Source organism: Balaenoptera physalus (genome assembly GCF_965194825.1).
Source record: "Balaenoptera physalus genome assembly, chromosome: 19".
In the NCBI taxonomy this organism is placed as follows: Eukaryota; Metazoa; Chordata; class Mammalia; order Artiodactyla; family Balaenopteridae; genus Balaenoptera; species Balaenoptera physalus.
In genome coordinates, this window is record NC_138900.1 from 49139352 (window position 1) to 49152935 (window position 13584).

The 13584-nt window shown below is 52.7% G+C and overlaps 1 protein-coding gene across 15 annotated transcripts in view; it reads right to left on the minus strand.

Annotated features, from left to right (window-relative positions):
• Positions 1-13584, minus strand: part of ZDHHC1 (zDHHC palmitoyltransferase 1) — a 32244-nt gene that overhangs the window by 3053 nt on the left and 15607 nt on the right. For 11 of the 15 annotated variants that reach the window (XR_014257180.1, XR_014257181.1, XR_014257182.1 and 8 more), the window contains 8 exons: positions 10156-10202; positions 8516-8758; positions 3909-4084; positions 3462-3612; positions 2188-2399; positions 1652-1776; positions 1393-1569; positions 985-1097 (listed from right to left, as the gene is read on the minus strand). Coding sequence is in view for 12 of the 15 variants with exons in the window: in XM_082439650.1 (XP_082295776.1) it covers positions 985-1097; positions 1393-1569; positions 1652-1776; positions 2188-2399; positions 3462-3612; positions 3909-4084; positions 8516-8758; positions 10156-10164 (1206 nt within the window). In the remaining 3 variants the exon portion in view is untranslated. Of the gene's footprint in view, positions 1-984; positions 1098-1392; positions 1570-1651; positions 1777-2187; positions 2400-3461; positions 3613-3908; positions 4085-8515; positions 8778-10155; positions 10203-13584 lie in introns of those variants that run through there. The other 4 variants (XM_082439648.1, XM_082439652.1, XM_082439645.1 and 1 more) reach the window with 4 other exon arrangements.

Genomic DNA, 13584 nt, shown 5'->3' on the forward strand with positions numbered 1-13584 from the left:
TGAAGTGGGGATAGGGATGGTGCCCACTCCCAGGATGGCTGCCACTGTGCTTACATGGGTTCCGTGCCCAGCACCAGGGCAGGTACACAATGGTGTGGCAGTTGCGGGGGGCAGGGGGTCTCCACCAACAGCCATCACTCCCCCAGGCCTACCCAGGCCTGGCAGCCTGGCCCACCCCTGGCGATGAGAACAGGAGAGGTGGGGTCCCAAGCACTCCCCCAATCCACCCACCAGCCTGTGTTTGTGTCCAGTTGCCATGAGGACTTCGGATCCAGAGCTCAGCCTTCCCAACAAGGCCTGCCTGGGCCCCCTGCCTTCCCAGTCCCTGGGGGCTCCAAGGACTGGACCACCCCACCCCCAGCTGCTGACCTCAGGAAGCCAAGGGGCATGGGAATGGGGATAGGCTGATCAACAGCTGGGCTGGCCAGGCCCTGAGCCTGGGCTGGAGGATTCCTGCTTCAGAGTGCAGAGACCTTAACTCTTCCTAGACCCAGCTTGCTTCATCTTTCTTGGCCTCAATATGTTCATCTGCAACATGGGTATGGTAGCATTACCTGCCTCATGGGCTGTTTCAAGATTTAAATGGAGTAATGGGTATAAGGGCTCAGGGTCACAGGTGGAGAGAACTGATGGCTCTATCCTGGTGACCCAGTCCTTGATCCATCCCTCTCTCTTCTCCTGCGGCCACAACCTGCCTGCTTCTAGGCTCCCACATTCTGTGCCCTCCAGCACATGCTTAGAGCCTTTCCCCTGGGGTCGGGGAAACACAGGGCTTCCTCTGGCTGTGCCCACACTTGAGCAAGCAGGCACGTGCTTAGTACAGGCTTGCCCTCGCCTCTGCTGCCTCCAGCACCCACTACCCCAGCTGCTCTTCCAGGCCTGCTTCCCTTTGCCCTGTCTTGTCACTGGCTACTCGCTACACAGCCCACCACCCCTCCCACACCCCTTCTCCCACTCCCTCAGCCCTCTGGGCCACTTCTATACCTGAATGGGCCGCATCCTGGGGGGACATGACTCAAGCTCCCTGTGGGCCCCCTTTGCCTCCTGGGGCGGACGATGCTGCACGATGTATTCATAGGTGGTGAGCTTGTGCCACACTGAGGGGGTAAAGAGAGGGCTCAGTGCAATGGAAAAGGAACCCTGGAGTTCAGAAGGTGAGGGAGGGTACCCAACCACAGGCTAAAACCATTGTCCCCATATACACTAAGCCATGGAGTGAGACCAGGTCACCATTAGAGAGCCAGCACTAGGAAGGGGCATAGTTTCAAGGCTCTACAGCCCAAACTGGGTAACTTCCAGCTTAGGGACTCCCATCCCATGAAAGGCAGGTGTGGGTGTATATGTGGGGGTAGGGGCAGGGGGCACTTACTGAGATAAATGTGGGGCACTTACTGAGATAAATGTGGAAGCAGAGCAGGTGGCCGAGCAGGGCTGTGGAGAGCAGGCCCAGAAGGATGAGAAGGGCAGCCAGAGCCAGGATGGCGGGAGCCTGGGTCTCCACAGGGGCAGCAGGCAGGAACACGAACCACACATCTGTGTGATTCTTCAAGACTGCAAGGCACAGGCAGACTGTGCTCAGTCAGGGATGTAACCAGTGACCAGAACAGGCCCAGGGTTGGGGGATGGGAGTGAGCCTGGAGCCCACACTGACCTTCAAAGTGGCGGTTGGTACGCAGCCGCATGGGGTTGACAAAGAACTCCACAAAGACATAAGTGGCCACCAGCACGAGGAGCAGGACGCCCAGTAAGGCAGATGCCACACTGTGTAGAAAGAGCCTGGGCCCAGCCGTGGGCAGCTGTCAGCACCCAGGTGCTCCAGCTGGGCAAGGGCCCAGAGCTCAGAAGGGCCGGTGGTTAGGATGGGGAGCTGGGCATCTGACCCCACAGCCCTGACTCCTCACAAAGCCAAAGCCTTAGGGCAAAGGTGAATATAGGCGGCCACCCCCAACAGGCTCCCCACCTTTCCCTGGGCCAGCAGGAGAAAGACTCCAAACCTACCCTCATCGCTCTCAGGCGGAAGCCATCGGGAGCATCACCCTCAGACCAGCACACACACTAACGCACACCAGCGCACAGGTCCCCCAAGTACCCCTATCATCGCCCCGCCCCATACGCAGGTTCAAGGCCCCTGACTAGCACAGACACAGGCATCGCCAGGCACCCCTGTGGCCCAGGCCTGGCTCTCACCGGTAGTTCCTCTCGCCCACGCAGTTGTTGAGCCACTTGCAGTGGTGGTCAAAGCCGCACACGCATTTGTTGCAGGCGCTGCAGTGCTTGGAACGAGCACTCCTGCGGTGGGGAGGGGGCACAGCGCGGTTGCGGGCTTCTCCCGCCTTTTGCTGCCCGGCCTGGCTGGGGGGTTGCCAGTTCCGCGCCTGGAGCGGGTCACCCACCCGCGCCTAAGCAGAGAGCGGAGCGCGTCAAAGGGGAGCACGCGCGCCCTCTGGCGGGGGGCACTGTGGGGCGGGGCACCCGGAGGAAGCAGCGCTTCTGAAGAGGCGGGGTGGGGGCGGGGACGGGAGGTGTACCCAGCGGCGGGAGGAGGAGTAGGCGGCGTTATACTGTCCCGCTCTGGGACAGTGCACCCGCGTGATGGTGGCGTGAAACGAAAACGGAGTTTCTTTTCCAAGCAAGGACCCCCTTTGCCCAGCCAGGAGGCAATGCAGGTATGGGGCCAGGGAGCAGAAGAGAGCAAGGCTGCTGGACCCAGGGCCTGCAGTGCTCTTCCTGACATCGCCATTTTTTGAGTCCCTGTTTCTCTGCCAGACTATGGGAAATTTCCTGGCATTCTTCCAGAAAACCCCAGTCTATCTGGGCTAATCCAAAGGGAGACAAAGGAAGAGGGGTAAGCAGACATCTGGGTGAGCAGTAAGCAGTTCACCGCAGTGGGTCAGGTGAGGTGAGGCTACATTAGGAATGCAAGAGAGTCTCCCTGCCCCAGGGAGGAACCAGGAAAGGCCAAAGGAGAGTGGAAGAATAAATTTCGACCCCCTCCCCCAGAACAGAATGGAGCCCTGGAATACGCAGCAACTGCCAGAGCGTCCACTGAGGAACAACGCGCTGACTGGTGTCTAGTGAAAGAAAGGATGGTCTGATGCCGAAGTCCGCAGCATCTTAATGCCATTGGCTCTTTCTCTGTCCTATGGACAGAACCCCTTCAACAGGCTGCTTGGGGCTTAATATTAAAAGTGTGGAGCTAGCCTTGAACCATACCCCCATCCCTGATCCCCTACCTAAGGCTGGGAGACTGGGATGCTCCAGAGAGGGGCTTAGGGAGGCAGTCTGGACCAGCCAAGGGGGTATGGGCTCTGTACATTCTGACCCCTCAATGTGACCTGGAGTAAGTCACTTGGCCTCTCTGGGCCTCAGATTCCTCGTGCATAAACAAGGATAACAGTATTGGCTTCGGGGCCAGGCAGGCTGGGTTGTGAATCTGGCTGCCCAGTAGCCATATGACCAACCTCAGGCCACTCAGCCTTTCTGAGCATTGGACTCTTCCTCCTCTGTGAAGTGAGAAAGATGTTGCCCACTCTGCAGGGTGGTTGTTCATAAGCACTTAGCACATGGTAAGTAGTCAAGTGTTGCTCCCCTCTCTGCCCATACCTGGGAATGCTGGTGAGAGAAGGGGGGTGGTTACTGGTAGAGTTAGTCATCAGAAGTGTTTGTGGCAGTGCCAATTGTTTCCTACTTTGTTGGAAATGCTATTCCTCATCTTCTGTTTCCAGTCACCTTCTCCCTCACCCAGTTCTCTGTCACTCCACTAAGATTCTTGACTGTGTGAAATAAGAGGGTTCTGAGGCTTCAGAATGACTGTAAAGCCTGGGCATGCCCCTGTCTGCCTTCAGCTCCCACTGGCAGTTCCCCGGGCACACTCATCGGCCACACACACCCAGTCCACACGCACTCACACATCCACGTTGCACAAGTTGCAGTGCAGGTCTTCAATGACGTGTGCATGTTGGCTGCGATTGAAGATGGGCAGGGGCCCAGCATAGCTCTTGTCCCGCACATTGGCATCTGCTGGATCGATGGAAACAGCAGTCAGGTGCACCACGAGGTGGCCAGCAAAGATGGCGCCCATGCACTGGCCCAGCAGGTTAAAGACTCACTCCACACTGCCAGCTGAGAGCCCCACTTCTGCTTCCTGTGGCCAGAGAACTGCTCCCTACCTCCATGTGACTCCCCAGTGCAGAGACTCTCTGCCTGTGCCACCTCCTACCTGTGCCACCTCATACCTGTGCCCCATGTGGAAGAGCCGAGGGGCTATCTGGTAATGGAGCTCACAAGCCAGCACTGCCTGCTGCTGCTGAGGAGACCAACTATAGGGCCCTGGCCTCACTAATCCAGGCCTGGCTTAGGCCCTGGCTGATCTTACCTCAGAATCTGACCTGGTTTCTGATTCTAAATGGTGAAATGAGACTTGAAGAGACCATCCTCTAAAGGTTGAAGGACCCAAAATATAAGTTCTAAGCTTGTTTATCTTGCTTTCACAGGAAGTCAGCTCTGAGAAGGAAGAAGACATCCTCTCCCAGCAGCCAGGCCAGTTGGAGAATCACTTGCAGACAGGGCCTCATATATCCACTGCCTCCCCAATCTAGAGTCCAGGTACTTGGAGCCCTGGGGCTGAATGTCTGGGACGGCCTAACATGTTCAGGGGCTGGCCAGGGGGCAGCATGGCTAATTCCTGAAACACAGATCTTCCAGGATCTATCTGCTCAGCAGTTGGACCAAATGCTGGACACAGTATGCTGACAACTTACTGCAAAGTAAATGTGTAAAACTTCACTAATAGATTCCACCCAGGCAGCCATCCACCCTCCATCTAGCTATCTATCAATCCATCCATCCATCCTCTTGCTAGCCAAGTAGACATCATCTCTCCATCACTTATCCTCCATCCATCAGCTGTCCAACCTCCTTTTTTTCTTCCTCTTCCCAGCAGCCAAATTTTCCTACATGTCTGCAGGAGCCAGGCTCCACCCTAATGTGCTATACCAGAGCTGAAAGAGACAATCCTGTGGCCCATCACAACCTCTCTATCCCTACGGCCCTGGCTGTGGGTCAGGCCATCACCTCTTGCCTGGGTTATTCCATAGTCTCCTGACTCTGCTTCTCATGTCTGCGTCCCCTTGAGTACCCTTTACTTGGGTAGTGAGCTCTGAAAAGCTTAAACCTAAAGCCTTGACTGCTTAAACTCCTGCAGTGGCTCTCAAGCTAAAGTTTACTCTTCAGCTCAGTGTTCACGGCCCCTTTTCCTCTGGATCCTCTCAAACCTCTCTGGTATCACCAACCACTACTCCTTACCATTCCAGGCTCTCTTCAGACACACTGAATGTAGGCAAACATTTAGTTTCCTGCCTGCTCCAACACTTCTTCCCTCCCCCCCACCCCCCTGGTTCATTCATTCAGCTATTTACTGAGGTCTTTCTCTATGCCAGGCACTGAGGGATATGGCAGGAGCAAGACAGACTTGGCCCCTAGCCCCAAGGAGCCTACAGTCTGGCAGGAAAGACAGAGGTTAATCAAAGAGTAGGTTGATTGCAATAACGAAAGTTCAGGGGACTATGTGAGTTTGTAACTGGGTGACCTCATCTAGTCTGAAGGGATCTGGAAGGTTTCCCTGAGGAAGTATCATCTCAGCTGAGACTTAGAGAGAAACAGATGACAGGAACGTGGCAGGTAATATAAAGAGGAAAGGGGGCCTGGCTGGGTACTGGGAACAAGCAGAGTCCCAACTAGATGTGTGGTTCCAGCTCAGCTTATTGGTGCCATGCAAGAAAGAGAGCCCATGTCACCAAATTCTGGCTTTTCAGAAGGAACCAGAAATCTGGATTTGTGTCTGGATATATGAGGCATCTCATTTTTAAAATGTTGACAAGGAAATAAATAATTTTTTAAATGTACCTGCCAAAGAAACACTTAAGATATGTCCATTTTGTGTGTTTGTTATCCCTCAATTAAAAAAAAAATCTGTAGGCCAAACTGGCCCATGGGCTGCTAGGTCATGACTTCTAACTTAGCTGGGTATTGGGGTGGAGAGAGAGGCTAGGAGCTTCCAGGCAGAGACCAGTGTTGTTGCAACAGAGAACAACAGAGGAAATAAAATAAGAAGATGCTGGGGAGATAAGCAGAGTCCAGAATGTGGAGAGCCATGATGATCTTGAGCCTTAAGGCAGGAAGAAGCTATTAGACGGTGTTAAGCTGGGGAGTAACTTTATCATATTTGTTTTTTGAAAGGGCACTCTGGCTGCAGGGATAGAGATGGACTGGCCATGGTGAGAGCATGTGTGGGGAGACCTGTTTGGAAACGAATAGTCATCTAGGTAAGAGAGGCAGATGGCAGTGGGGAGAAAAGAGGGCAAATACAATAGCTTTTTAGGAGGCAAAATCAACAGGACTTGATGACTGACTGGATATAGGTGATGAAGGAAAGGGGCGGAGCCAAGAGTACCTAGAGAAGCCAGGAAGAGGGAAGGAGGGGAGCTGAGAGCAACAGGTATGCATCTGGGTGGTGATGTTGGTCTACATGGCCCTCCTCCTGCACCCACAGTCTGCTGTATGAATCCCTACCCCCATACTTACCATGTGATGATCTCCAATCTACAAGGCTTTCCTCCAGTTGGAAACGGAACACCTAGAGCTGGGGCCCTGTTTTACCCATCTTTGCAACCCTAGGGCCCAGGCAAGTTCTAGGTGCAAGGTGAGTGCTTGGTACACACCATTACCCTACCTCATTCTGCAGGGGCCCCTGAGGGAGCCTGCAGAAGGAAGGTGGCTTTGATGGGAGGACAGAGAACCATTCAGGCCTGGAAATGGGAGTGCCAAACCAGGTGGTTCTTTGAGCCTCCAGCATTGCCCAAAGCAATAAATATGGGGAGGACAAAACCCTCAAACCATCCCACTGCCTCAGAGTCAGACTGCCTGAGCAGTCCTTCTGGCCTCACAGGGTAGCAATTGTGTGACCTCAGAAAGTCATTTAATCTCTCTGAGCCCCAATTTCTTTTATGAAAGTGGGGAGAACACCTTCCTTACAGATTATTATGAGAGTTGAACAAGATCATCCATGTATAGGGGTTGGCACAGTGCCTGGCACATATAAGTGCTCAATAAATGCTAGTTACTCTTGGTTACTGTTATTTGCTCTGATTCTGCTCACTCCAAACTATGTGGTTATTAACCTGGCTTCCCAGGTACCCTGATGGCAGAAAGCCAGGGAGTCCTGAGTGAGTGGTGTACCCATTCGGATCATGGGAGGAATGTTCCATGAAGCATTCTACTTAATAGCACTGACTAAGCCCTGTTGGTCACCTCAGAGAAAGTCTAGTTTTCATGTACAAAGTTGATGACTAGGCCCTGGGCCCTAGTGAACCAGGAAGCCCCTCAGTGACACTGCTGGCATCGGAGACCAACAACCTTCTCTAGAGTCCTTCTCCACCCACCTGCCCTGGCTACCCACCAGCCAAGGGCTCTATGGTTTCCCAAGAGAGCGTGCTCACATTCATGGCTCGTACGTTCTGGTGCTCACATACACACATCCTTGTGTGCTCCTTGTCCCCTGCCTGGGAAGCAGGCAGGACTCCTCCTGTCAGATAGAGGAGGAGGCTAAGATGCGGAGAGCTGGCAGAAGCCGCTCAGCCTTGTGCAGCTCTGAAAGGGCTGAGTTGAAGGGTGCTGACTCTACGCCTGAGACTTTCAAATTCATCCCTGCTAACTCCTTCAGCTCACCCTAGGCCACCTTCTCCCAGAGGCCCAAGGAATCATCTCCATGATGCACACACACCAAGGCACACTCTCATGGGCACCCGCTGGACTGGGGCACGTGGCCACATGCTGCCCCTCAACCGCCCAGACTTGCAGCCACATCCTCTGCTCCTGGGGCCTGTGGCCAGGGCTGGGGCAGTCACATCTCTAAGTTCAGGCAAGCTCATGTTTGTCACAATTCCCAGGAGCTTCCAGGGCATATTTATCCCTCCTCTTGTCAATTCAACCTTACCCTAAAAGAGTCTGATTTATAAAATCGATGAGCTCCTAAACAGTCCTGGGTACAGCATAATAATCTCTGTAAATAAAACCATATTCTAAATGTACCAGGAAACTTACCATGTAAAGGAATTCTACCATTATTCTTATTCTTTCCAAAAAGTGAAAAATTATTTCATAAATGGAATAAGGTACTCTCTTTTATCCCTTGTTGAGCTCTGGACACAATTAGCTTAAAGAGAGCTTTAAGGTTCTCTTCAGTAATTGCTCTTGTGGTACCTCAGTTGATGAGGTTCGCATCTGTGTGGGGCTTTCAACGCTCCAAGGTTCGTTAGGCCTGTTCCCTCACCCAATCAGGCAGAGGGGTCAGATGGGGGTTGGAGGCCAGGCAGGTAGGCAACTGGTCCCCCCAGGCAGAGACAGGGCCCATCTGCGCTCTCTGAGGCTCTGGAACCCAGCTTCAGGCCTCGCCCATGTCCCTCCATCCATTGTCCCCACTCTTCTATGTACCAGTCCCACACTTTCCCAAGGATACAGCATAGCCAGCAGGCACCCAGTGGTGAGGCAGGAGGGGAACAAGGACCCCAAAGCCAATCACAGCAAAGAAGAGGTACAGCAGCCAGGCCACAATCTGGAGCGGGTGAGGGGGCCAGCTCCACCCATTCCGGCGGGACCGCTGGCCCTGCAGCTCCGGGGAGGGTCTGCTGGCCTGTGCAGGTGCTGTCCACACATTCTTCTCAGGGGCTGTCTTGTTAGAGGGCTTGTTGCAGATGTTCATCTCCAGAGGGAGAAAAGGTAGAAAGATCATTAGCCTGAGGAGGCCCAGGCTGGAGCCCAGAGCCCCATGCCTGCAGTCAGGTTTCAGCAGGAGGGGCAGGCTAGTATGTGAAGCCATCTCCCAGCTACTTTGCAGGGGAATCCGGGGCCCTAGCATGAGGAGCCTGGCAGTGAGGGAGGATGGCAGTAGAGTGCTAGTCTCAAAGCCCCAGAGCAAGTTCTGGCCCCAGTCCTAGCCAGGACAAGGTAGGAAGGTCCAGGGTTTATTCAGCTCACAGTGTGACTGCCTGTTATTCTGCTCTGTCTCCACAGCCATCAGAGTTAAACCCAATAAGACATGTTCTCATCTGGTAACAATATCAGGCTGAGGCCAGAGCGATGAGAACACATGCTGATTCTGTTAGGATTAGTCACCTCTGTCTTGAGGCCCAAATGCAAGTGTCAGAGAGGGCCCCGTTACACTTTGCTAAGGGAAACAGAGAGTGGAGGTGTTCAAAAGAGGGATCTGGCCTCTGCCCCTCAGCAAGCATGTAGTCCCTTTAAGGACTGGGGGCCCCTGAACCATCTCCCCTGTGCCTCAGATAAGCTACCTGGGGCTTCTTGGCTGGAGAGAAGCCAACACACAAGAGAGGGGAGGAATCCTCATTGGTTCCCTCCAGCAGTGGAAATGACCATGTTTCTCTAAGTAAATGTGGGCCTGGTACAGTGAGAACAAAAAGGTGAGCTGATGCCTTTGACTCACTTGAGGGAGTTCAGGGAAAGACAGGCCTTGGCCAGAGCCAAACCACCAGATGGCAGCACTCTTTACCCCCATCCCACCATCGCTCAGCCCAAGAGCTGACTCGGTGGTCAAAGATACATGCAGGGCAGACGGGTAGGCCTGTCATTACAGGAGAAAGAGCCCAACCCCAGTATCTTCTGGGCCTGAGGTGGGACCAGAGCCTGGGCAGGCAGTGCCTCACTTGGGTAGACAGGCCAATTCGGAGCTCTTGGTGGGAAGGTCAAGAGCTGCAGAAAAAACCCTGGCAGCTGGACTCTCCTTTCAGGAGTCCATGCCTGTTGGCCAGGGAGTCTGACTAAGCCAAAGGGTATGGCAGACCCTGCTCAGCACATCTGCCCTGAACACCTTCCTCACTTCTAAACCCAACAAAATGTGACTTGACCTTCAGAGCCCACTGCAAGCATCACCTCATCCAGGAAGCTTTCCCTGATGCCCCAAGTTAGTCAGGGGGCCCTAACACTCAGTCTTTATTGGGCAAGTCACTTTGCTGTTTGGAACACTTTGCCATCTCCATGTCTGCCCCCCTGTTATGCCAGCTTCCCCTAAGGGCAGCAAAGGTACTGTGATTCATTCACCTCTGTTCCCCACATCCCCTCTCCCAAGCACCCAGAACATACCTTGTACATAGTAGGTGCTCAGTGAATGTTTTCTGACTTGAAAACATCTGAAATAAAAGGAAATGTGGGCACGGTAAATGATGAGGAATCCTGACTCACCCAAAGCCATCTGGCCCGTTCTGCCCTGCCTTCAATCTGCACAGTCGCCAGGCACCCGTACCCACCCCCCCACGCCAGCCCCATGGCTGTTACCCTAGCTGCCAGACACTCACGCTCAGCCACTCTGCCCTTCATCCCACCTGAGGCCCAGAGCTTCCTGTAAACCAAACTTGGAGAGTCTGAGTAGCCTCATCCCAAAGCTAAATGGAGTGACCCTAGTTTTCTCCTAGGGACTCCACTGGAATTCTTTGGTCATTTGCTTTGTCTTCAGTAAAAAGCAATGAAAGGTGAAAAAAGAGCCCCAGCTTCGGAGGAAACAGACCTAGGTTCAAGTCCTGGTTCTTCACTTACTAGCTGAGTGGCTTGAGTTTCTTCATCTGAAAAACAGGGGTAGGGATGCCTACCTAGGGCTGTATATAGATCAGCAACACTGTAGGTAAAGCGTTGACACATAAATGTTTCCTAAGTGGTAGACGTTATGATTACCCTTAAAATAGCCCTCTGGGGTGTCCTCATCTCTCCAGACTGAGGAGGCTACCGCATCTGATATTCTGTGAGGTTTTATGAGGTTATGCCCAAAGTGATAGGGTTGGTTGAAGTTGCTTTCTTAAGTCAGTAGTCCCAAGGAACACATTGTCATAAGAGCTGGGCCACTGGATTGTCATTCTAAACTTCTCAGCTTTGATCAAAGATGACAAAGGTGATCAAAAAGCTGGCATCACTTTATTTGGAATGTCCCCAGAGGTGCAAATCTTTGTCCTTGATTTTTGGAAACAAAGGTCATCAGGTCAAGCCCAGTGTATACAGTTGAGCTGGGCAGTTCTGCTCAGGAGGACAAATCCCTGTGGCTTCCACATAGGTTCTCCAGTGATATCATCACCAGGGCAACTTCTTTGAAGGGAACCCATTAATTGGGATTCCTAAGTCCTGACTTTCTCTTTGCCATCCTCACACCTGAATAACCCAACACCTTGAGGTAGTTTATAAAGAAAGAAGCAGAGGCACATGGCTGGCTGACAGGCCCCCGCTGCCGGAGTGGGCTGGCAGTGGCCACAGGCACCCCCAGTGCTGCTGCATCCCTGACACCTGAGGCAGGAGGAGTCACCACCTGAGGCCAGGGGCCCACGACAAACAGCCTTAGGGGTTACTCTGTTACCAAACCCCAGTACCCTTGGCCCAGAGAGGTACCACTTGTATGAGACCATGGATGAGGGGATGGTGCTGTCGGGTGTAAGTCCCTTGCAGCAGTGGCAGCCTGGTACCATGCCACCTGCAACAAAAGCCTGAGACAACCAACTCTTAACTGATGATATTTTCCCTTGTGGAGTTGGTGGCCACAAATTCTTTTGGCCCAAAAAATTTTGATTAAAAGGGCTTGGAGGTAGGAGAGAATCCAAGATGAGGCTTCAAGCATGAATGGGACCAGGTACTGTCACCAGACCCAGGGACTTCTCTGGCTGTCCTACCCCTCTCAGCACTTCCCTAGGAGACCAGATTAAAAGATGCGTGGTTCTGCTACCAGACAACATGGCCAGCTTGTGCACTCATGCCTTGGCCCAGTCAGTGCTTATTGTGGTCCAGCCCCCTTGTGCATTAAAGATGTAAACACAGATGAGACCATGTTCCTGCCCTCAGGGGCTTGCTTTCTGGGGGCCCAGACAGATTTCAGAGAAGTGGGTGAATAGGTATTCTGGCAGCCCTGCAAGGGCCAGCCATTCAGTATGATAGAAGACAGAGTGGGTGGGTTTGGGGTCAGAGAGCAAGATCCACAGAGAGAGAGAGAGAGAGAGAGAGAGAGAGAGAGAGAGATGAGCCCTGGGAAGTTGCAGGGTCAGATCCTACGTTGAAACCAAGTGCCCCTAAAACCAAGTTCCCTTACCAAGATTATGATTAATCTCTCTCTCCAAAACTTTATTCCCTTTCAAGTCACCTCTGACCTCAATCCTGTGCTAACTGAACACTAAACAACCAGAGTCACATGACTAAAACTGCTGTTGTCGATGACATCATTAATGTACTAAAATTGCTACTATAGATGTCATCATTAATGTACAAACTCAGGTGGTTTCTCCAGGGCAAGATGAGCTAACAGATCCCTGAGCCATGGACCACCTGGCCAAAGAATCATAAACCAGAGATATTCTGACTCCTGAAACTGCAATTAAGAAATGTCACAGGACAATGATTAATCCCAGCCTCTTTGTTCTCCTCCCTCCCCCCACCAAAAAAAAAAAAGAAAACTCTAACTCAAAGACTAAGTTGGAGTGGACCTGAGGCATGTCTCCCATTCCCTTTGCTTGGCACCCTGCAATAAACACTGTATTTGCCTTCACCACAGCCTGGTGTCAGCAGATTGGCTTTGCTACGTGTTGGGCAAGCAGATCCGACTTTGGTTCAGTAACAAGGTGATCACAGGAGGCCAGGTGAGTAAGTTTAGGCACTGTTGAAAGAGCCACAGGGAATCACAGAAAGTTTAAACAGGGGAGTTGACATAAAGGTGATGGGTGTTTTAGAAAGCTTTCTAGTCACACTGGGAAGGAGGGCATGAGCAAGAAGCAAAAGGGCATGGGGGGAGGTGACACCACAGCAGGCTGGCCTAGGGAGGGCAGCAGCCTATTGTATTGGGAGGAGTTGGGTGGGAAGTGGGGGTCAAGCCCACAAGCTCCCTAATGCCCTGCTGCATCTTTGGTGGGCTGAGAGGTATGTGGACCTTGACAAAAGATTCTTAAGTACCTTCTGCTGCCACAGAACAAACCACAGAGTTAAGCTGGTGGAGACAGAAAGAAGACAAGAGCAAAGAGGCCCCGTGGAGTGTTAGGCCAAAGGTAGCCACTGCCCTGGTAAGCCAAGGGCCCACCTGGCTTCTGAGGCAGGCTGGAGGGCCTGTGCAGGTCCCTCCCTGTCCCAACAAGGGGAAGGCCATTGCTAGGATGACAATAATCTATGTTAACATTGACTTGCTAAAAGTCTAAAATAGCATTTTCCAAATAAGGTTAGGCTACCTTAATTTATATGCCTAATTTTTTTTTTTTTATAATTCTTTATTTTATTTATTTATTTTTGGCTGTGTTGGGTCTTCGTTTCTGTGTGAGGGCTTTCTCCAGTTGCGGCAAGTGGGGGCCACTCTTCATCGCGGTGCGCGGGCCTCTCACTATCGCGGCCTCTCTTGTTGCGGAACACAGGCTCCAGACGCGCAGGCTCAGTAGTTGTGGCTCACGGGCCTAGTTGCTCCGCGGCATGTGGGATCTTCCCAGACCAGGGCTTGAACCCGTGTCCCCTGCATTGGCAGGCAGATTCTCAACCACTGCGCCACCAGGGAAGCCCTATATG